The sequence below is a fragment of the Ursus arctos genome, unplaced genomic scaffold, assembly GCF_023065955.2.
Source record: "Ursus arctos isolate Adak ecotype North America unplaced genomic scaffold, UrsArc2.0 scaffold_5, whole genome shotgun sequence".
NCBI classification, from domain to species: Eukaryota; Metazoa; Chordata; class Mammalia; order Carnivora; family Ursidae; genus Ursus; species Ursus arctos.
In genome coordinates this window covers 62117141-62142812 of record NW_026623067.1, presented here as the reverse complement: position 1 = coordinate 62142812, position 25672 = coordinate 62117141, and the positions used below count along the sequence as shown (strand labels likewise).

The following is a 25672-nucleotide window of genomic DNA, read 5'->3' as shown; positions in this document are numbered from 1 at the left end:
ATTATTTTTTTTTTAAAAAACAAGAAAAATCCACAAACTAGTAAGAATGATTACCTCTGGGGAGATGAAGAATATAGCGACAAGAGAGCACAGGCTTGGAAGCTAAGCTTTGCTGAATGTACCTTGTTTTGCAGTTTTTACTTTGGAGCCATGAAAATTAAAAAAAAAAAAAAAAAAAGAAAAGAAAACCAATAGGGGAAGCAAAATGTAGAGTGAAAAAGATGGATCCTAGCCAACATTCATGCCATCAATGTCATTCTTTCAATACTAGCGAAATACAGTGAGTCCAATGAGTCCCAATTCTCATTTTATAAATACGCACAGCAAATTATCAAGTGTCCTAAAATTCACATTAATTTTTTTTAAATCCTACCTAAGGTATAACTTAGCTCCAAAGAGATGCAGAATGAAATCATTCTTCCAATTTTCTACTTTTAACTACAATAACAAAAATGTACTTGGTTTCATTCTAGATTCTAGAAGAGTTTAATCGAGACTGAGAGTTAACTGGCAGTTTAACAAAATCACTGTGTCGAGTGAACTGAGATCACTTCTAGTTGGTCTGGAATTTCTCCATAATGTAGTATTAGATGACAAAGCAGTAGAATCTGTACAGGATTTGCCAAGAATAATTAAGGAAGATAAAGAACTGCTATCTCTGAATTATTCCATGACTAACGTTTCAAATTAGTTTTAATAAATGTAAATAGTATTGAGGAAGCTGTAGTCTGTAAACTGGAAGAAAACAGCAAAGCTCAAGATTTAATAATGAATACATCTTTTTTTAAAGATTTATATTGAGAGAGAGTGTGTGTACACGACTAGGGGGAGGGACAGAGGGAGAAAATCTTCAAGTAGACTCCCCAATGAGCCAGCACAGGGCTCTACAGGTGACATGATCTCCCAACCTATGAGATCTAGACGTGAGCAGAAACTAAGAGTCGGACGCTCAACCAACTGAGCCACCCAGGTGCCCCAATAATGAATAATCTTTTAAAGCCTATTAAGTGTCTAGCACTTATATTACTTCCAATCCCTGCTATGACCCTCCCTGATGGATGGTATTATTCTATTTTTCAGACAAAGAAGCTATGGCCTTGAAAAAGGTCAGGAAACTGAAGGCCAATTAGTGTATGTCTGAGACAAAATATGAAGCCAAGACCTTCCAATGCCTATATATATTATTTCCATCAGATACATTTTAAAAATAGAATTTACCACAATCACAACTTTATCAAGAAAAGACATTGGTTGGGGCGCTTAGATGGCTCAGTCGGTTAAGCATCCAACTCTTGATTTCGATTTAGGTCATGATTTCAGGGTTGTGAGATCAAGCCACAGGTCAGGCTCCTTGCTGGGTATGGAGCCTGCTTAAGATTCTCTCTCTCCCTCTCTTAAAAGAAAGAAAGGGAAAGAAAAGAAAAAACATTGGTTGAGCTGATTGTTTACTAATGATTCCAAAGCTTTGGCAGGAAAATAGTGCACTTTCTTTTCAACACAACAAAATGAAACTGTTTCAAGTGGAAACTTGGTTACTTCTATGGCAGTGGTTCTCAAACTCAGCACACATTGGAATCACCTGAAGGGCTTGTTAAAACCCAGATTACTGAACCTCATTCTAAACGTACCTCAATGTCTGGGATGGTGTCTGAGAATCTGTGTTTCTAACAAGTAAAATAATCTGAGATAGTCTCATTTTACTGAGTTAAAGGAATATACTAGGCTTTTCTATTTTATTGACTTTCAAGAAGTATAGACATTCTTAAGAATTTAAATACCCTATTTGGAAAAAAAATTAAATACCCTATTTGGATCTGACTATCCATAAACATTAAAGTTATAAATTTATGTCATTTAGTTAAGCCAAGGCTATTCTGCTAACCCTTTAGTAAGCCACTTACTTCATAGTCATATTTCATTAAAAATCGAGATGACTTATAAATGTTTTTTCAAAGAGAGTAACTAAAATTTCACATCTAGCATAATCGGCTTTTTTACATCTTTAATCCAGGTTTCTTTACCAAATCTTCTAGGGTAGTGTGCCTTTATTATATTTCAAATGATTTCATCCACCATGCATTAAATTGGACATTTCTCCATCACTCCACACATAACCTCAGTAGAAAGTATTTTCACCTTCAGCTAGATGCAAGGAGATGAAGCCAGTAAACAAGTTTTGTGGCTAATCAACTTCAGTACCCTACCAATTCTTATCTCCATATATATGCTACCCTCAAGCTAAATAGTCTAATATCATAGTAGCCTACATGGATGATTGTGTACAACCATATATTATGTATCAACTTACTATACCTGGGGACGCTTAACAAACAGGTTTGAGTTTCAAGACCAACACTCAAAACCTCATGTATCTTAGGTACTTGCTCCGTAAGACAGTACTAGTCTAGGAATTAGAAACTCTGAGCTCCTAGCAATGACTAGACTCTGAACTTAGGTAAGACACCTAACCTGTCAATTTTCTCATCTGTAAAACAGGGGAAAATTCTGATAGATGATTGTCCTGGTCAGTTGCAGCTCTGAAATGTTAAGCTATAGATTTTATCTTTACCATTTGGAAAAAAGCTGACTGCCTATATTCAAATCCCAGTTCCATTAATGAAAAGCTGTAAACTTTGAACAAGGCAATTCATACATAGATGTGACTCAGTTCCTTCACCAGTAAGATGTATCATAGAGCTCATGAGCTACTACATATAAAATGCTTACTACTATTCCTGCACATGGAAAATACTCAGTAAGTGATAGCTGAGACTGTTATCATTACCACTAACACCAAGCTAAGGATGAAACAAAAAAGGTTTCCATTTATGATTAACTGAGATATTAAGAAAGTATAGCACATCATATATGATGAATAGGCCAATATACCCACAGCCACCTTGTGAAGAAAGCAAACAGACATTCTTTGCCCAACCTTTGTGTCACGTGACCCTGTTAGCTACATACTAAAGGATTAGGAATTGGCTTTTGTGCCAAAGGCAGTCATTTTTAGAACTGGAGGAGGAAGCCTGGTAGACCCCAACAAAAGTGACTCTATATTGGATAATGACTGATCAATTTGATCCTATTTCTTGAGCTGCTTGAATAGCAGACATAAAGATTGGTAATTGGCAGCAGCAGCAGAAGCTGACACTAGTCATGGTAAAAAGACAAATAGAAGCTAATAAGCAGGTGACCAGAAAAGGGAGCAGCACGTACAGAATCTGAGGAGAATGGCAATCACCAGGGTTACCAATATGTGACCAAGCCAAAACAGGGGCAATAAAGTTACTGCTATTCCAGCTGGTGAGGAATGACTTGGTATTACAGTTCGCTGTCCAGAAGGTCTTCAGAAGGGCTTCAAGGTGAAGGAAAAGGGAGAAGTAGGAGAGGAGCAGAAGAAGGAAAAGAGGATGGCAGAGATCAATCCCATAATCTTTACTTGAACAACTACAGAGGAATTTTTATGTTTTATAAACACTGATTTTGCATGAAAATGACTGCCATTGCTCGGTGAAGGGCGGGGGAGGGGGAGGGTATTTGAGGAAACACATTGTTAGCTTCCAGAGTCTGTTTCACTGTAACTGCAGAGATTGACTGTGTTGGGATACCTTTCCCCCCACAACAATCCGTACAATAAATCTCCGTCACCTGAGGTAACCTGAGCACGTCTTCATGCTTTGAAACAGGAACAGGTGGAATCAATGTTCTTTGCCATTTCGTGTTCCATTAAAACTATGTAAAAACAGTTTACTGCCACTAACTATATTTAAATAAAATCTGCTGTGAGAGAAAGATTTTTTAAGTATGAACATTTATCGATCGCTATACATGACTCTTGAAATGTAACTAGTCCAAATTGAAATATGTTTAAAGTATAGAGCACACCATGTTTCTGATTTCAAAGATTTAGCACAAAACAATTTACAATATCTCATTAATGATTTTTATGGTGATTATGTGTTGAAAAGATATTTTGTATATGTGGAGTAAAATAAAATATTAAAATTAATTTCACCTGGTTTTTTCCCATATGGCTACTAGTAATTTTAAATTACATACGTAGCACAAATTATACTTCCACTGGACAGTTTCTTTCCTTTTTTTTTTTTTTTTTTAAGATTTATTTATTCTAGAGAGAGAGCACTCAAGAGCACGCCACTGGGGGAAGGGGCAGAGGGAGAGAAAGAGACTCCCTGCTGAGTGGGGAGCCAGATGTGGAACTCCCTCTCATGACCCTAAGATCATGACCTGAAAGAGAATCAAGACTTGGATGCTTAACCTAAGCCACCCCGGCACCCCTTCATGGACAGTTCTGAGTGAAGCAGTGCAATTTATTCAAGACTGGCATATAATTTCACTTTGATCCATTTGGACAAATTCAACTGTGTTAGCCAAAGGGAAAACTCAGACTTAAAGGTGAACTTCCTGTAAGTTTTTCAAAATTGCAAAAGATGACAAGAGGCATGCCTGAGTGGCTCAGTTGGTTAAGCATTTGCCTTCAGCTCAGGTCATGATCCCAGGGCCCTGGGATCAAGTCCCACATCAGGCTCCCTGCTCAGCGGGGAGTCTGCTTCTCCCTCTGCTGCTTGCACACTTGCTCTCTCTCTCTGTCAAAAAACTAAATAAAATCTTAAAAAAAAAAAATGACAAGAGAACTGATCAGAAGCTTCCCAATCCACTGTCTTCATATAACACAGTAGCAGACTTTTACTACACTTTTTCACTTACCTCATACTTTTTACATGAGATGCTAGAAGACAATAATTTGAATATTAAAATCATTTAGAAGAAAATGCATATTTTTAATTCTTTCAAGCATGCCTGTGAGAAACTAAAGGCTAAAGCAAAAACAGATTCAAGGAGAGAAAGAGAATTCATCTATTTTAGCACAATACTAGACAATTTAATTATGTCATGTAATCCTCAGAACAGTCGTATGACTTAAATTCTATATCCTTTCCTTCACTGCTAACAATACTACCTCACACATGTTTAAAGTAATTTGCCCAAAGTCATACAGCTAATAAGTTGACATGGTAGGATTCAAATTCAAATCTGACCCCTAAGACTGAGTTCTTAGAAGAAAATGTAATAAATTTATGTTTAAAACAATATCTCCTCAAAAGAAAAGGGCTGAATTAAACATGGCATTGCTCCACAAAACTTAATTAAAATACTCTTCAATAGCTCTACTTAATCCAATCAATATTATACACTAGACTAGGAAACTTGATTAAATAAGAAAAGTCCCAAGCTAGAGGCTATGAGAGGACCTACCTTCAGAGAGGTAAATTTTTTTTCCTACTTTGTACTTCTCAGAGCTACTATAATCACATGAATTTAATAAATACTGAGAATTTCACCTACCTAAAAAACTATTTATTTCTAAATGCCCCAATTATTTTTTAAAAAACCAAAGGAACTATGAGAAGCCATTAAAAATCTCAGCAAGACTCTAAAACAACATGTATTTAGCAAACCTTTTATAACAGATCGAAAGAAGTACTAAATAATCACTAGAAACTATTCAGTGAATCATAACTTTTAAAAACTGGTTTCCATTTCATTACAAGTCCTGACAATCTTACCGAAACCTAAAAGCAACTTACAGACTAATTTTTGTGAACCCAAATCAGTACCTAGCAAATTAAAACAACTGAAGCAGGGGCGCCTGGGTGGCACAGCGGTTAAGCGTCTGCCTTCGGCTCAGGGCGTGATCCCGGTGTTATGGGATCGAGCCCCACATCAGGCTCCTCCACTGGGAGCCTGCTTCTTCCTCTCCCACTCCTCCTGCTTGTGTTCCCTCTCTCGCTGGCTGTCTCTATCTCTGTCGAATAAATAAATAAAATCTTTAAAAAAAAAAAAAAAAAAACTGAAGCAATCACACCCAAGCAGATTTAATGAGATACCACTTCAAACCCACTAGAATGGCTACAAACAAGAAGACAGAGAAAAGTGTTGGCAAGGGTATGAAAAAACTAATCTGCTGCTGGGAATGTAAAATGGTACAGTCATTTTGGAAGTTATCAAATTACTTAGCAGTTTCACTCCTAGGTATATATCCAAGGGAATGAAGACATTGGCCCACATAAAAATCTGTATACAAGTATTCATAGCAGCACTATTCCTAACAGCCAAAAAGTGAAAACTGGTAGCTAATACAGCTATGTGCCCCAGTATTAATGCACTGAAATCCAGAGACATAAGAAGAAAAAAGGTAATCATGAAGAATAGGAAAATAATTGGACATATGTCTGTCAATGACCTGCAAGTTCAATCACCTTTGACCCATAATGAATATACCACTGAAATGATACCCTAGGGATCAGAGAACAGCAGTCTTCCCACATAAATATCCCTCATTTTCAGTTGTTAGGAGACTTCTCTACAGAAAAGGTTGTTTTATCATACATAGTTCTTCACCAAGATTGAGTTTTTGATCATTATCCTTTAACATACTAACTACTGAAATTACCAAACAATTTACCACTAAATATGACAACCAAAGACCTATGAACAAATTTTAAAAGGTCTTAGGTTTTTTTTGTCATATTACGGAGAGTGAACTTTTAAATGTAGTCTTTCCACCTGAGAATAAATGTATACTTCATAGAGAACACTATCTTATGAAACAAAACCTGGCTAAATAAACTACTCTTGTTAAGTCAGTGGTTAAAGTCCCCCGGCCGGTACTTAAAATCAAAGCACCACTGAAGCCAGACATTCCGTACGATATACCCACGGGAGGAAAATGTTCGGAGTTCCAATTATGACACCAGGGATTCATCTCCTGCTAGCTTCCCAGGTCTTCAAAAAGGAATCACAAATTTTCAAAACTATGAGGCCCTAATGTAACAAAACAAAAAAAAAACACAAAAAACAAACAAAAAAAAAAACAGATGTCGTCTCCAAAAATCATTAAACAACCAAGTGCACAACTTTCCAACATTTAAACAAAACTTGAGTCATAAAAATACAATCTTTCCTTATTGCCCTCAGTTCACGTTCTGATCTGTAACAGCCTCTAAAATGCCTAAGCTTTGTAATACAACCAGTAATTTGTATGTTTTGTTTTTGTTACTATTTCTGTTAAAACCAAAAAGTTTAAAAGTTAATAAAAATTCGTCTGAGAAAATATACGCAATTTAGGGATAAAATAAAAGAAGAATAATCACATGTTGTAACCAAAGATAATCTTGCACCATTATTTCCTCTGTTATTTTAAGAGCATCCCATCTTTGCCTTGATTCAAAAGAAATATTCCTATAAGAAATATTTAAAAAACAACAAATATTGAAGGCAGAAAAATTCACTAATTTGCCTAAGGTCATTCAAGTAAGAGGTAGAGAAGCAAACCTCGACAGCCTGGTTCCAGAGCCACCCTTTTACCTCCCTCACTCAAGAAGTGAGGACAAACCTCTGCAAACTTCATTTACTCCTTTCTCTAATGCCCCTAATACCAGGTTAAGAACACAGAAATAATGTTCAAAATCATTAGCCATCAGGGAAATTCAAATCAAAACCACATTGAGATACCTAACCTTACGCCAGTTAGAATGGCAAAAATTGACAAGGCAGGAAACAATTGCTGGAGAGGATGTGGAGAAAGGGGATTCCTCTTACACTGTTGGTGGGAATGCAAGTTGGTACAGCCACTCTGGAAAACAGTGTGGAGGTCCCTTAAAAAGTTAAAAATTGAGCTACCCTATGACCCAGCCATTGCACTACTGGGTATTTACCCCAAAGATACAGACGTAGTGAAGAGAAGGGCCATATGCACCCCAATGTTCATAGCAACATTGTCCACAATAGCTAAATCGTGGAAGGAACCGAGATGCCCTTCAACAGATGACTGGATTAAGAAGTTGTGGTCCATATATACAATGGAATATTACTCAGCTATCAGAAAGAACGAGTTCTCTACATTTGCTGCAACATGGACAGCACTGGAGGAGATAATGCTGAGTGAAATCAGTCAAGCAGAGAAAGACAATTACCATATGATTTCTCTCATCTATGGAACATAAGAACTAGGAAGATCGGTAGGGGAAGAAAGGGATAAAGAAAGGGGGGGTAATCAGAAGGGGGAATGAAGCATGAGAGACTATGGACTCTGAGAAACAAACTGAGGGCTTCAGAGGGGAGGGGGTGGGGGAATGGGATAGACTGGTGATGGGTAGTAAGGAGGGCACGTATTGCATGGTGCACTGGGTGTTATACGCAACTAATGAATCATCGAACTTTACATCAGAAACCAGAGATATACTGTATGGTTAGTAACATAATATAATAAAAAAACATTTAAAAAAATTTCCTTGTGTTTGGATTTTCATTACTATATCACCAAAAACTAAACACAGGTTTAATTATATCATGTAGACCTGTACTATTTCATTTAGACCTGTATTTGATCTAAATACAGGTTTAATTCTACCATGGTTTTGTCAAGGAAATGTTACATCACAATTACCTTTTGGCAATTCTGGTTGAAAGAAACAGACTCAAGTCACCTCAAATGCTGGGGGAAGGGAGGATATTTTAAAGATACATACAGAAAAAAGGGTACCAGGTTTCAAAGACCAGAATTCTTCAAAATGTGGCAACATCTCTTGTAGTTCAAGAGCAGCTCTTAATAGAAAAGAATTACAGAAAATGACCCTCAAAAGCCCTGGTCAATTACTAATCCAGTGTTTTATGATTAGATAATTTGGCTCTTTCCTCTTATCTTTCCATGGTTATTCCCACCATAACTACAGGACTTTTTCTCTGTGTTTTCAGTTCAAGTTCCTAAGAAAGATAGCTCACTTAACTACCACTGTTACTTTTGGAGCAAAATTTTGCACCAAGCAATCTTAGCTGCTCCCGATCATCTCAGAGAATGGCTTTCCTTGGGCCAAGTGACTTTACTAAGATTAGTCAAGTAAGGACAGCATGGTAAGGGTCATACGACAGAGGACATGATCACCTATCACGTAAGCAATCACTAAGGGCTGCTTCCTCAGCAGACTTTGAGGCTCAGAGCCTAGCAGGCTCTTAAAATACACAGCCTCCTCTCTAGTTTATATGATCAGATGCAATCCCAATATCTAATAGATTACAACAGGAGAGAGATTATGCATTCACAAAATGGTCCATACAAGTAGAAAAATGCAACAATTATATGGTTTCAAAGTAGAAAAAAACTTGAGACACAAATACCTCAACTTTAGCATCTCTGGTACATCATCCAAATTGTTTGAATTTCTTCAACTGGGGGGAACTCCATACCGGAAAAAAAGCATCATCAGGCTATTCTAATAGATCTTTAAAAATCTTTATGTTAGGGGCACCTAGGTGGCTCAGTCGGTTAAACATCTGCCTTCCGCTCAGGTCGTGATCCCCGAGTCTCAGGATAAAGCCCCACTTCGGGGGAGGGGGGCTGCTCAGTGGGGGGAGGGGGTCTGCTTCTCCCTTTCCTTCTGCCCCTCCCCCTGCTCCTTCTCTCTCTTGCTCGCTCACTCTCCCTCTCAAATAAATAAAATCTTTTTTTTAAAAAACTTTAGGACAAAAATCTACCTTCATGTAAACTCTGCCAATTAGCCTTAATTTTTTTTTCTGAAGCAAAAACAGGTTTATTCACCCCAGCAAGAAGCCTTCCAGTATCTGAATATCTCATACTTCCCTTTAGCCTCCTCTAGACTAAACCTATTGAGTAATTTAAGCTTAAATTATTCTTCCTAGACCTGATTCTAGACCCATGGTCATTCTCACTTCTTAGGTCACATCCTGTTTTGTTCAAACTCCTCTTTAAATACACCCTTGGAATTGAAGACAATACCTGTGGGTTGGACAGGAAGAGAATACTATAGATTCATCTTTAGGAATTCATCACTAATTTCATTAATCCAATAAAAATTTTCCAGGAACTATATCACTCCAGTGATTCATATTAAGAAAATATCCTATAAATTTCCTGGATCTGTATTTCAGCACTACTAAATATTAATTGTATGCCAAAAAATCTTTAATATCAGCAAAAGAATAGTTTACTTTCAAAATTTTCACCATCACCATCTCAATTGTGATTATTGTTAAAGTCATGATACCAAAATAAAATCATGTTCAAATACTACTTCTGCCATGTAGCACCTCTAAGAGGTACTCCAGTACACTAACAGGCTCCCGCTGTACCTGCCGGAGAGCCTTCGGTAGCCACAGAAGATGCTCAAGCTGGACAAAACCGTTTCTACGTATCTTAATAGTACAGATGCAGAGCACCCTGACACTCTACCTTAAGTAAAAAAGACAGTCTCAAAATCAATTACAGATGTGTTTTAAGGGATAGTTTGAACCCTGATAAAATTAATAAAAAACTGTTAAGAGAAATGGACCAGACTGGACTAAGAGGAACAGAGATATTTCAAAATGAAAAGAAGCTTCTGGACTCCCAACTTTAAGTGGGTATGAAGCACACTGAAAATGCTACTCAGCTGCAAACATTTCTTATAGTAAAAAAAAGGACTTGTCAGAGGGTGGAAGCAAAACCAGAAGAAAATAATAGATTAGGGAAAGACTTCCAAGTAGCAGAACTGGGTCCTATTCAAGGACCATTCACTAACCCAGATAGAAGACCCTGACAAATGGGCCTGGCTGGATTTCAGACTTGCCACAGACCAGCAACTGCTACCTGTCTCCCATTCCTCCCCTACTTGAATGGGAATGTCTATTGGGGTTATCCTGTACTTGTGTCGCCATTTTATGCTGGGTATATCTCTTCAGCTCCTAGGTTTGTATCAGGAAGAACATAGCTCCTCCCATCAAGGAATACAATCTAATCCTTTCCACTCCTTTTTGAATATGGTCTGGCTTTGTGCCTTCTTTGACTAACAGAATGTAGCAGAAAAGAAATGACTCAAGAAGCCTTTAGCTTCCCCTCTTGACCTCTTAGAACATGCTATTCTTAGTAGAAAAGCCATGCGGAAGAGAACCAACTGCTGCCCCCAATGACAGCCCCAGATAATTGCCAGATACTTGAGTTGAGGACATCTTAAACTATCCAGTGCAGTCAAGCTGTCAGATAATTGAAGAGACGTAAGTGATTCCAGGCAATAATATTCAAAAACAAACTACCAAACTTAGTCCAGCTCAAATAACAGAAATAGTGAGCAAATTGTTGTTTTAAGCCACTAAATTTTGAGATTATTTGTTAGACATCATTAGGTAACTGAGACAAATGATAAATAAAATAATGATGCATCTTAATTTGATGAAATATAACCAGCAGCTCAATACATGCTTTTTAAAAATATCAACATGAGGAAAACAGAGTATGAACTTATGCAGTTGACATGACCATAAAATACCAGACCACAAAATGCTACTACTATGCCCCCGATAAATGTTCAAAGATAAAGTTTGCAATGTTAGACTATCACAGAAGAAATCCTCAAAATTCTTTCCTAGTGCTGTCCAATCTCCAGTCACAAATTTTAAATGGATAAGGCAAGAGTGACATCAACTAACGGAAAATGAAAACAAAATAGATAACAGTCTTGAATAATGGGTCATTTTTAATGATGAGGTTTTCAATTTTCAACTCCAACTAAACCCTCAGGATACCACTGGTATTACTGTAACTTAAATATCATAAATCAGAATGGTGAATTGTAGCCCATTTTTAAGAGATTATTTTTAAAAGAGAATTTTTGAGTCCCAAAATAAAAGAACAGAGTTCTTTTATTAGGGAGGAAGGCTTTGTAGTGACAAAGCATTAAAATTCAAACAACCTGGGTCAGCTCTAGCAGGGTGATCTAGGGCAAACCACTTATGTTTGGCCTTGATTCCTCAACTATGACCTACCCAACAGATACTAGCACCCTCGAAGAGTCTAAAGGAACATGAACTGTTATGAAATGAGTAAGTCTTGGGGAAGTAAGCATAGGGAATGTAATCAATCATATTATAATAGTGTTGAAAGGTGAAAGATGGTATCTTACACTTGCAATGAGCATAGTATAACATAGATTTGTGGAATCACTATTTGTACACCTGAAACTAATGTAACATTGTGTGTCAACTATACATCAATTTTTTTTAAAAAGCCATGAACCTCACCAAATTAATAAACTAAGAATATGGTTAACTGTAATTAACTACAATTTCTTGAATTACTATTAATACTACTTATTATAATCTAATTAAAGCCACCACGCATTGAACACTTATGACAAGCTAAATATATGTTCATCTAATCCGATTAACAACCCTATGGAGAAGGTCCTACAATCTTATTTTACAGAAGGGTAAACAGACATATGGAGAGGCTAAGTAACATTCCAAGGTCTTACAGGTAGTTAGTGACAAAGCCAGGATCAAATTCAGGGTTTTTCTTAAACTCTTGAGCAGAAACCTTAACTACTACTCTCTGCTGTCTCTTCATGAGAGCCTCAAGTCCAAAGTCCCAATGCAAAACAAGAATTTGGTGTCAGAAATGCAATCAACAAGCAAATAGAGTGCCATCAGCAACAGACTAGGAATAAGATTTAAATTCTAGTGCCAATTCTAAACCACCTACACCTGGGTATAAGATAATGAGCAAGTTAGCAATGAAAATCAAATAGTTTTAATCAAGAAGAAATTAAGATAGTTCACATTTGGCAATCATCCTATATCTGGGTTTTTCATCCATAGAATGAGATCTGAATAAATCCATCATAAGATTTTCCTTTTCCAGCTATTAAAATTTGATTTCATTTTTTAAAACTACATAAAATGTTATTTCCAAAATGAATTTTCCAATCTAATAAGCATATTAATATGTTAAAACATATTAAAAGATATGAAGGTTTTCTTACCACTTATTAATTTTTCTCTCCTTTGAATAAACTTCACTCATTCTGGCACTTACTCAAACATTTACACTAACTTATAACAGCCATATTGTATTACTAAGGTCTGTGGTTATTTTACTTTTATTTTACTTTCTAAGCATTTTTGTCTACATGTTAGATTAATAACATTAAGGATATATATTTCTTCAATATCTATTGAATAAATAAGTGAACAGAACAAGGGACATAACTAAAAAATGTTGACTATGTGGAAACGATTTTTTCCTCTCCAGTTTTAAAGTCACATTATAACAACTCATGAGTGGATTCTCAGGAACATTCACATAATAATCTATTTTCCAGATTACTACATATTTTCAGTTACTCCAACTTTCTTGATACACAATAAAAACTATTCAAATCCCATCAATTCTTTCATTTAGCCTATCACAACCACGAGAATCAAGGAGCTCAAAAAAGAAAAAAAAAAAGAACTGAATCCTGCCAATTATTTTACAACAGCTAATAAAAACAAGTAACCCATTACAGTTACATTATCTAAGGAGATTATCCTCAGAAATTATTTTCATGACAGTTCAAATGAAGATGCTGGCAGAAGTGTTCCTAATATAAAAGTGAAGGAAAAGAAATGTGGAAGAACTGAAAAAGCAATAGAAATCAAATAGTTTTTGACCATTTAGTTCATTCCGCCTACCCTATGAGATGGGGTTTGGAGAGCTTCTGGGTTGAACCTGTGGAGGTACTGGGAGACAGGCACGCCGGAAGGCCAGATGTTCACCTCTCAGGCCTTGCCCTAGGCATCTCCTCTGCTGGGCCATTCCTGAATTGTAGCTTTATAATAAACTGGTAATATGATCATTCATTAAAAATGGTAAAGTCCAGAGAAGCTAAGATGGCAGAGTAGGAAGAGGACCCCAGGCTTGCCTGCTCCCTGGAACTCAGCTAGATAAATATTGAATCATTCTGAACACCCAAGAAATCATTCTAAGAACAGAATAAATTGCATAGATAGAGGGAGATAAAAGGCCACATCATGGAAGGTAGGAGATGTGGAGACATGATTTGGGGAAGAAGAGGATCATGGGTGCCTCGGAGCAGAGGAAACCCTGGTCATGGAGAGAGGTGACAGAGAGAGAGAGAGAAGAGCGCACAGGGGATCACACAAAGACGACATTTCCCCAAAGCCACTGACTGGGAAAACGAGAAGGACTGATTTTTGTGAGTTTTTACAACCACAGGGCTCAAACACTAGAATTTTAGAGTCCATGGCATGGCGGGTGTGGAGCCTAGCAGGTGATGCAGTGCTCCTGTGAAGAAGGAGTACAGACAGCCCAGGGCAGACAGCATGATCTGAAGATCCCCTAGGACATACTGAGAGAGATGATTCCCCCTTCTTGGAACACATCTAAAAGAGGTGGCTTGCCTCTCTGGGGAAAAACAAGTTGGCAGGCGCCATTACTCTCCCCCAACCCCCAGCATAAACTAACTTCAATGAGCAGCACAGTGTCAACAGTGGCATAAACCAAGCCCTGCCCTGTGAGCGGGGCAGGTGCTGCTTTTCTCGGGCGAGTGTGAGAACTAACACGGCAGGTCGCTCCCCCAGAAGACCAGCACAACCCCCCCTCCCCCCCACACACACACCATACCTACTGACCACAGAGTTCTGCAAAGCTTCAGCTCTTCAGTGGAAATAGCATCAGGTCTCTTTTAACAAGCAGACCAGGGCACACCTAGTTAAAACTCACCACATTCTGGCCAACATCCAAACACTCGCCACTGCAGGCAAGGAGAAACTCTGCAGAGGACTGACCTCAGGGAAAGAGCAAGCAAAACACAGCAGCACAGTGCACAAAGCATACGGCAGAGACAATTCCTAAAGCGCCAAGCCCTGAACAGTATATGACCTCTTCTTTATAAAGTCAATACTCTCTGAAACAGGAAACATAATAGGCTTTCCTAACACACAGAAGAAGATGAAGAAGAAAATGCCAAGACAAAGGAGTTCCTCCCATAGAACAAGAAAAGGTCACGGCCAGGTATCTACTTGAAACAGACATAAGAATATGCCTAATCCAGAATTTATTTTTTTAAAGATTTAATTTATTTGAGAGAGAGAAAGTGCGTAAGCACAAGTTGGGGGAAGAGGCAGAGGCAGAAGCAGACAACCCCCACGCCACCTGCTGAGCACAGAGCCCAACACAGGGCTTGATCCCCGTACCCTGAAATCATGACCTGAGCTGAAGTCAGCTGCTTAACCAACTGAGCCACCCAGGTGCTCCTCGATCCAGAATTAAAGCAACAATTCTAAGGATACCAGGTGGGCTTGAAAAAAAGCATAGAAGACACCAGGGAGTCCCTTACTGTAGAAACCAAAGACCTAAAAACTAGTCAGGCTGAACTAAAAAACACTATAACTGAGATATGAAACCAAATGGATGTAATGGATGGAAGGATGCAAAGGATGGAAGAAGCAGAGGAATGAAGAAGTGATACAGAACATAAAATTACGGAAAATATGAAGCTGAAAAGAAAAGAAAAATATTAGATCGTGAATGCAGACTTAGGGAACTTAGAGACTCCATAAAGCATAGTACTATTCATATCATAGGAGTCCCAGAAGAAGAGAGGGAAAATGGGGTAGAAGGTTTAATTGAGGAAATTAAAAACTTCTCTAATCTGGGGAAGGAAACAGACATTCAAATCCAGAAGGCAGAGAGAACTCCCATCAAAATCAACAAAAGCAGGCCAACACCAAGACAAATTGGTTAAATTTGCAAAATACAGAAATGAAGAAAAAAATCCTAAAATCAGTAAGAGAAAAAAAATCCCTGACAAGAGAGGACAGATAAGGTTAGCAGCAGATCTCTCCACAGAAACTCGGCAGGCCAGAAGAAAGTGGTAGGATACATTCAACGTGAATGGCAAAATATGCAGTCAAAATACTCTATCTAGCAAGGCTGTCATTCAAAATAGAAAGAGATAAAGGGTTTCCCAGACAAACAAAAACTAAAAGAGTTCATGACCACTAAATCAGTCCTACAAGAAATGTTAAAGGGAACTCTCTGAGTGGGAGAGAAAGACCACAAACAACAAAGACTAGAAAGGTACGCAGAAAATCTCCAGAAACAACTTAACAGGTAATACAATGGCACTAAATTCTTATCAATAATCACTGAATGTAAATGGACTAAATGCTCCAATCAAAAGACAAAGGTTATCAGAATGGATTAAAAAATAAGACCCGACTATATGCTGCCTACAAGAGACTCATTTTAGACCTAAAGACACCTGCAGATTGAAAGTGAGTTGATGGAGAACCATTTATCACGCTAATGGATGTCAAAAGAAAGCTGGAGTATCCATCTTTATATCAGACAAATTAGATTTTAAACCAAAGACTGTAACAAGAGATGAAGAAGGGCACCATATCATAACAAAGGGGTCTATCCAACAAGAAGATCTAACAATTATAAATGTTTATGTGCCCAACTTGGGAACACCCAAATATATAAAACAATTAATAACAAACATAAAGGAACTCATTGATAATGATAATAGTGGAGGATTTTAACACCCCATTTACAGCAATGAACAGGTCATCTAAGCAGAAAATCAACAAGGAAACAATGGCTTTGAATGATACACGGGACCAGATGGACTTAACAGATATATTCAGAACATTTCATCTTAAAGCAGAATACACATTCTAAGTGCACATGGGACATTCTCCAGAAGAGATCACATACTGGGTCACAAATCAGGCCTCAACAAATACAGAAAGACTGAGATCATACCATGCATATTTTCCAACCACAGTGCTATGAAACTTGACATCAACCACAAGAAAAAATTTGGCAAGATCACCAATACATGGAGTTAAAGAACATCCTACTAAAGAATGAATGGGTCAACCAGGAAATTAAAGAATAAAAAAAAAAATACATGGAAACAAATGAAAATGAAAACATGATAGTCCAAAATCTTTGGGATGCAACAAAAGCAGTCATAAGAGAGAATTATATAGCAATACAGGCCAACCTCAAGAAGCAAGAAAAATCTCAAATATACAACCTAACCTTCCACCTACAGGGACTAGAAAAAGAAATGAAGCCTAAAACCAGCAGAAAAAGGGAATAAAGATTAGAGCAGAAATAAATGATATAGAAATAAACAAAAGAATAAAAAAACAGAACAGATCAATGAAACCAGGAGCTGGTTCTTAGAAAGAATAAAATTGATAACCCCCTTGCCAGACTTATCAAAAAGAAAAGAGAAAGGACCCAAATAAATAAAATCACGATGGGGCACCCAGGTGGCTCAGTCGGTTAAGCATCCGACCTCGATTTTAGCTCAGGTCATGATCTCAGGGTCATGGGACCGAGCCCCATGTCTAGCTCTGTGCTCAGCCTGGAGTCTGCTTGAGATTCTCTCTCTCCCTCTCCCTCTGTCCCTCCGTTCCTCCCCCTGCTCACGCTCACTCTAAAATAATAAAATCCTCAAAAAAAAAAAAAAAAACCCACAAATGAGAGAGATCACAACCAACACCACAGAAATAAAACAATTATGAGAGTAGTATGAAAAATTATATGCCAATAAACTGGGCAAACTGGTAGAAATGGATAAATTCCTAGAAACATATAAACTGAACCAGGAAGAAATAGAAAAATTAAGCAGACCAATAACCAGCAAAGAAATTGAATCAGTAATCAAAGTCCCCCAACAAACAAAAGTCCAGGACCAGACATCTTCCTAGGGAATTCTAGCAAACACTTAAAGAAGAGTTAATACTTATTCTTCTCAAACTGTTCCCGGTAATAGAGATGGAAGCAAAATTTCCAAACTCATTCTACGAGGCCAGCATCACCTTGATTCCAAAACCAGACAACTAAAAAAGAGAATTACAGGCCAGTATCACTGATGAACATGAATGCAAAAATTCTCAACAAAATACTAGCAAACTGAATCCAATGGTACATTAAAAGAGTCATCCATCACAATCAGATGGGATTTATTCCTGGGCTGCAAGGGTGCTTGGATGATCACAAATCAATCAATGGGATACACCGAAGTAATAAAACAAAGAGTAAGAACCATATGATCCTGTGAATAGGTGCAGAAAAAACATTTGACAAAATACAGTATCCTTTCCTGAGAAAAACTCTCAACAAAGTACGGATAGATGGAACATACCTCAACATCATAAAGGCCACATACAAAAGACCTACAGCGAATATCATCCTCAATGGGCAAAGACTGACTGCTTTTCCTCTATGGTCAGGAACAAGACAGGGATGTCCACTCTTACCATTGTCATTTAACATAATACTGGAAGGCCTAGCCTCAGCAATCAGACAACAAAAAGAAATAAAAGGCATCCAAATCAGCAAGGAAGAAATCAAATTTTCACCATTAACAGAAAACGTGATACCCAACAGGAAATCCAAAAGACTCTACCAAAAAAATTGCTATAATTGATACACAAATTCACTAAAGTTGCAGGATACAAAATCAACTTACAGAGAACTGTGCCATTTCTATACACCAATAATGAAGCAGCAAAAAAAAAAAAAAAGAAATCAGTGAATCAATCCCACTTACAATTGCACAAAAAAACCCTAAGACACCTAGGAATAAACCTAACCAAAGAGGTAAAAGATCTGTACTCTGAAAACTATGGAATACTTATGAAGAAAATTGAAGAGGACACAAAGAAATGGAAAAACATCCCATACTTATGGATTGGAAGAACAATTACTGTTAAAATGCCTATGATACCCAAAGCTATCTACACATTCAAAGCAATCCCTATCAGAATACCACCAGCATTTTCCACAGAGCTAGAACTAACAATCCTGAAATTTGTATGGAACCACAAAATACCCAAAATAGCCAAAGCAGTCTTGAAAAAGAGAAGTAAAGCTGAAAGCATCACAATTCTAGACTTCAAGTTATATGGCAAAGCTGTAGTGATCAAGACAGTATGATATTGGCACAAAAACAGACACATAGATCAATGGAACAGAATAGAGAACCCAGAAATGGACCCACAACTCTATAGTCAACTAATCGACAAAACAGGAAAAAATACCCAATGGAAAACAGTCTCTTCAACAAATGGTGTTGGGAAAACTGAACAGTTACATGCAAAAGAATGAAACTGGACCACTTTATTACACCATACTCAAAAATAAATTCAAAATGGATTAAAGATCTAAATGTGAGACAGGAAACATCAAAATCCTACAGAACACAGGCAGCAACCTCTTTGACATCGGCTGTAACAACTTCTTACCAGATACATCTCTGGAGGCAAGAGAAACAAAAGCAAAAATGAACTACTGGGACTTCATCAAGATAAAAAGCTCCCAGGGGCGCCTGGGTGGCTCAGTCATTAAGCGTCTGCCTTCGGCTCAGGGCGTGATCCCGGCGTTCTGGGATCGAGCCCCACATCAGGCTCCTCCGCTGAAAGCCTGCTTCTTCCTCTCCCACTCCCCCTGTGTTCCCTCTCTCGCTGGCTGTCTCTATCTCTGTCAAATAAATAAAAACTCTTTAAAAAAAAAAAAAAAAAGATAAAAAGCTACACAGCAAAGGAAACAATCAACAAAAGTAAAAGGCAACCTTCAGGATGGGAGAAGATATTTACAAATGACATAACTGATAAAGGATTAGTGCCCAAAATCTATAAAGAACTTCTCAAACTCAACACCCAAAAAACAAATAATCCAGCCAAGAAACAGGCAGAAGCCATGAATAGACATTTTTCCAAAGAACACATCCAGATGGCCAACAGACACATGAAAAGATGCCCACCATCACTCAACATCAGGGAAATTCAAATCAAAACTACTATGACGTATCACTGCACACCAGGCAGAATGGCTAAAACTGGCAAAATTAAAATTAACAGGAAACAAGTGCTGGCAAGGATATAGAGAAAGTACTGTTGGTAGGAATGCAAACTAGTGCAGCCACTCTGGAAAACAGTATGGGGATTCCTCAGAAAGTTGAAAATAGAACTACCCTACGACCCAGCAATTGCACTATTAGGTATTTACCCAAAGGAACCCCAAAATACTGATTCAAAGGAACATATGCACCCGGATGTTTATATCAGCATTATCAACAATAGCCAAATTATGGAAAGTGCCCAAATGTTCACTGACTAGTGGATAAAGAAGTTGTGGTGCATATCTACAATGGAATATTACTCAGACATCAAAAAATGAAACAACGTGGATGGAGCTACAGTATATTATGCTAAGCAAAACAAGTTAAATTCCATGTGCTTTCACTCATGTGGAATTTAAGAAATAAACAGATTAGGGGCGCCTGAGTGGCTCAGTCGTTAAGCGTCTGCCTTCGGCTCAGGGCGTGATCCCGGCGTTGTGGGACGGAGCCCCACATCAGGCTCCTCCGATGGGAGCCGGCTTCTTTCTCTCCCACTCCCCCTGCTTGTGTTCCCTCTCTCGCTGGCTGTCTCTCTCTGTTAAGTAAATAAATAAAATCTTTAAAAAAAAAAAAAAAAAGAAAGAAACAGATTAACATGGGGGAAAAGAGGCAAACAGCAAAACAGAGTCTTAATTTTAGAAAACAAACTGAGGGTTAGCTGGAGGGGAGGCGGGCAGGGGGATGGGTTAAATGGGTGATGGGTATTAAAGAGGGCACTAGTTGTGGTGTTGTATTTAAGTGATGAATCATGAAATTCTAATGAAACTAATATGACACTATATACTAACTAGAATTTAAAAACTTCAAAAAAATCTAATAGGTTTTGTTTTATGGTTTGGGGGGTTTTGTTTTGTTTTTTTTTCAGAGAGGGACAGAGAGGAGTGGGGGGAGGAACAGAGGAAGAGAGAATCCTAAGCAGGCTCGATCTCCCAACTCTGAGATCATGACCTGAGCTGAAATGAAGAGTCGGATTCTTAAGTGACTGAGCCACTCAGCACCCCAAAAATCAAAGAGCTTTTAACCAAGAAGAAGTTACAATGGTTGCAAAATGTGAAATATCATATTTTGAAAATATGAAATTTTTTAATATTGCAATACTGAAAATTAGAACAGATCTGAAAAGAAAGATGATCATAAGTTAACAAAAAGATAAAGCCAGGAACTTTTATATTTAAGTAGAGAGGACCAGAAATGCTATTTGAAAAAATCACACATAAGAAATAAGAATCAGCAGATGTAAAGCTTCACTTTAAGAAGCAGGGCAGGTGGACACAAATGGAAAGACAAAGGGTCAGATAGGCAATGCTGCGACAGTCACCAAAAACCTCTCCCTCTGCCCCTGCCCCTCGCACGTGCTTCCCTCTCACCTCTCTTAAAATAAATGAATCTTTAAAACTACTTTTGGAAAAAAATTTAAAAATAAAAATAAAACCACTTTTGGGTTTAGAATTACTACAATGACCATACATACGGCTGAATAGCAAAGTGTCATGGCAACATGAGATGTCACAAAAGAGCAGTCCAGGTTAAGAAGAAAACACGTCTTGCCCTAAGAAGGGAATCAGCTATATAAAATGAGCCACGAAATGGAATGACCAAACAGAAAATAGTCAAACTGTCAGATGCGGAATAAACAACATCAACAAATTATCTGAATTAGGAAAAGCTAACAGGTCCTTAATATTATACCTTCCAAATATTTTTAAATAACACCTATTTTGCAAGTTATGAAACGTTTGTTTAGAATGTCTATGATTAAAGAATAACCTGATTTTCCACAACATGGAATGATGGAACACCAAATACTAAACGGGGGGGGGGGGGGGAGTACTTTCCTTAAAGAGTAGCCCTATCAGCTATGAAAGCCTGAAAGTTCCAGGCCGGTTGCACAGTATTTTCTTAAAGGACACTAGGAACAAAGTGATAGTAGACTGAGTCTACTCTACATTCCTACACAGTGAATCAGGTTGTCAATAACCAGGATTTAATTATAATAATCCTCCATGAAATTAAAAGGCCAATAATTTTAAAAAGGGCTATTTCCCCTTCCAGGATTCTTTTTTTAAGATTTTATTTTTAAGTTATTTCTACACCCAACATGGGTCTTGAATTCACAACCCCAAGAGCAGCATGCTCCACGGACTGAGCCAGACAGGTGCCAGCCCCTTCCAGGATTCACAGTAAGAGACAAAGCCAGAATAATGAGTTGTAAACTCAAGGCAGAAGTGGCACTGTGTGACCACAAAATAATGTTACTCTTTCATTTTGTGTGACTACAAATTAAAGTTACTACTGCATATATCCAGAAAAAATTAATAAACTTCGACCAACACCTGGAAACAAATTACACGTGTAAGCAACTGAGCTCCTTAAGAAACCTAGACTACTATTCTTTAAATAGGTATTTACTCAGATGTTGCATTAGTTTAAGCACAGATCATAAACATCTTAGCCTCCCTCATTTGCCCGTTTTCTGTGCCAAGCCCTTCCGAAGCTGGGGTTGATAAGGTTGACTCCAAGAAGGAAAGAAGCTCACGTAGGAAATGCTATCCTCACACAGCCCAGAGAACCGGTGACGCACTAGGTAGGAGCTTGGAAAACATCCCGTCATTCACCTTACTAATAGCAGTTAGGTAAGAAGATGGTCGTCCACGTGCACTATTGTTTTCCAGGTGTGTTTATTTATTTTTCACTTCTGCTTTGGTATCAGTACTCTCAACCTCAACCAAATTTGGGGGGGGGGATAGCGCCGCTGGTGGTATGTGGGCGCAACACAAGTTTAAAAAATAAAAACACAACCTTTTTTTTTTTTTTTTTTTTATTGCAGCGTACTCGGTGCCCTCACCTCTCTTCTACACCTCTGCCATCACCCCACGCAGCTCTTCGTCGCCGCCGCGGGTCCCCATGACAACCCCACCCGAAGGCAATCCCCTCCGCCGCCTCCCGGCCCCCGCCCGGGTCCGGCCGGCCACACTCTCCGGTCAAGTGACAACTCCACCTGCCTTGAGCTCTACTCTCCTCGCTCCCGAGAGACGGGCCAGGAACCCTCCCGACGCCCGGGCCCACTCCCGGGCGACGGCACGATCCTCCCCAGCCGGGAATGTGCGGAGGGGGCGGCGGGAGAGGGAGCTGAAGACGTTCCACTCCAACCCCCAAACGAGCGGTGCGAGGGCCGTGGCGCGACCCCCAAATGGGGTGCGGCGGCCCGGAGCCCCAGTCTAGGCGGCTGAGGGGAACCGAAGGGCGGGCTCAGTGGGCGCGAAGGAACTTGTCGTTTTCACAAACAACGACGCGTCGCGGCGACGGGAAACTGCTGGGGACCACACGCTCACCTTGAAAGGGTTGTTGAGATCCGGGTCCGCAAACGGGTTACTGTCGAAATCCGACATCTCTCTCGCGCTTGGCGTCACCCACCGGACCCAGGCGCAGAGAGGGAGACGAGGCGAGGCCGCCGCCCCCCTGCGCGCTCACGTCGCCGCCGCCGCCGCCGAGCAGATCCGGGTGCAGCTCTCGGGGCCACCCAGTCGGCCGCGCCACTGAGCATGCCCGGTGCCACGGGCTCCCGGCCGGCGGCGCCGCTCCCGTTCGCTGTCCCGTTCTCCCGGGCCTGGATCCAGCGTTCCGGGCTTTGGCTACGACCGAGTGGGGATTAGGGGCGGAGGGAGCCGGGAACGGAGAGCCGAGGTGACCCGTCCTACGTTTCGTGGGCCTGAGATTCCGCGTCTTGATGAGGAATGCGTTTGGCTGGACTTAATTATATTACTGTCCATTTAAGATCGGCTCCCTGTGATCGAACGTGACTTGGGGAAGAGGTGGTACTTTGTGAGCAAGAAAGACACACACTGACCCCATTTCCCCAGGTTGGGAAGGCAGCCTGAAACGTAGGCTGCACAACTGGGGAGGGAGCAGCTATTTAACCACGCTTCCAGCACGGGGCTGGAGACGCTCCGGCAGCTGGGGAAGCGCCTCACCTGATTCCAAAGATAACGTCCCGTGGGGCCCTGACCTTGCTAATGAGTTCCGCACACACAAACCCCACTCGACCCCACCTGGGAATCTCAGCCTCCCGTCTTCCGGTCCCTGGACTCTAGGTTACTGACAAATCACGGAGACCAGTCTCGCGTTACTGATCCGGATTGGCTCCACAGAGGTTTGGGAAAGAGGGAAGATCTAGTATCAGGGTCCAGCCCCTGCTCCCATTCTCCGGAATCTGCAAAATGGCTACTTCTCCGGAAATGAAATAGGCTGGGGTGAGGGTGACACGAATTCAGAAATCAAGATCCGCAAGTTAATGTTAGTGGCTAGTGGGTGATAAAAGGATGTTTTGTTGTTGTTGTTTTTAACTTTAAGGCATTTGGGCGCAAAATATACACCTCTGTTTTTTTTTTTTCCTCAACAGCCCCCAACACCAGGGATGAGGTCACAGAAAAATGGGTAGGCATAAAGAATTTTTGTACAATTTGTTGTTCTACCCCTGAACTTAATGAGAGGGCATCCCCTTCCCCACATTCATTTTTCTGCTCTAACAGAAAAACACGTAGCAGATGCAGCGACGAAGAGCTGCATCTCAGAATTCTCACTTGGTAGGTGCCTAAGATTTGGGGGAAAGAAACTAGAATTAGTCTTCTTAGGTGGCGGGGCGCGGGGGGGGGGGTGCACTCTGCAAAGTCACCTGGGAAATGATACTTCTTCCCCACTGTGAAAACACTAGCTCTAGGGATGATGACCAAAAAAACACATTTACTATAATCTCTTTTTGGCAGGATCCAAGTTGAAATATGGGACAAAGAAGCTGCTTCTAGGCACCTGACTAGGAGGCTCAACTAATAAGTGACGACAGAGATGGTCATGGCAGAGCTTCAAGATTTTAGATATGAGAAAGAGCTAGCTATTGTACTCACCACCCTATCCTAAGCAGCTGCCTTGTGTCTGGTTCATTAGTTTAGTGCTCAAAACATGTGCCGGGTTCAAATCCCAGTTCTGATACTAGTGCTATCCCTTAATATCTTTGAATCTGTGAAGGGTTATTTGGGAATTATGTAAGAGCTAGAAAATGTGTCCTGCATGTATTTAGTGCCTAACAAAGATTGGTTGAATGTCTGAAAATGGTAAGGGGGCCCAGCCCATTGTTGTTACGTGCTTTTTTCCTCATCCCTTCTGAGCTTGACCTCGCCCACCTGATCTACTTGTCTCACCACTTTGGCCCTCACTCCCTCCACCTGTCCTCCAAATGACTCAAATAATCAGAAGCTATTTATTATGCATCTACTATGTTCCAAGACAATGAGTATCAGCTTAGCCTGCATTGCAGGATGGAAATTTCCAATACACTGTGTTTACAGCTAATGATATTAGCACCTAATGCAAAGACTTACAGACTTTACTGTTACAGAATCGCTTGGAATTCTTGTTAATGATGCAGACACCCACCTCTGCACATTTCCTATCTTTTAAATTCTGCTTTAGGGAATCTCAGCTAGGGGCCCTGGATCTGCATTTTTAATTTTTTTAATGTCTTTATACACAAATCCATTATTTTACATAAATGCGTAAGTGGATTCATAGCATACATACTGGTGTTCTCACTTTTTTCTCTTTATTCTGTTTTCCCTTCCCTCTTCCCCTACTTTAACAACCTAGTATGATCTTTTCAACATTCTTATAACATTGTATATCTACATGCACATAATATAATACATGATCATACACAAATACGTAATACATATTCATGTAGACATATTACATATACATAGTTTTGGCATTGTCTTGAAAATGGATCATATATAATATTTTCCTGCAACTTCTTTTTCCCACTCAATGATACTTCTGGCAGTTTCTCTGTGAAGTGTGCATTAGCAAAGAGACAGTTTAAGCTTTCTTACCCCAAAACA

The 25672-nt window shown here is 39.4% G+C and overlaps 1 protein-coding gene across 1 annotated transcript in view; it reads right to left on the bottom strand.

Annotated features, from left to right (window-relative positions):
• The window catches only part of SCAMP1 (secretory carrier membrane protein 1), a 119763-nt gene extending 96423 nt beyond the window's left edge, over positions 1-23340 (bottom strand). Inside the window, exon 1 of the mRNA XM_026498738.4 lies at positions 23114-23340. Within this exon, the coding sequence (XP_026354523.1) occupies positions 23114-23170 (57 nt within the window). The 5' untranslated portion in view covers positions 23171-23340. The remainder of the gene's footprint in view (positions 1-23113) is intronic.
• Positions 23341-25672: the final 2332 nt, after the last annotated feature.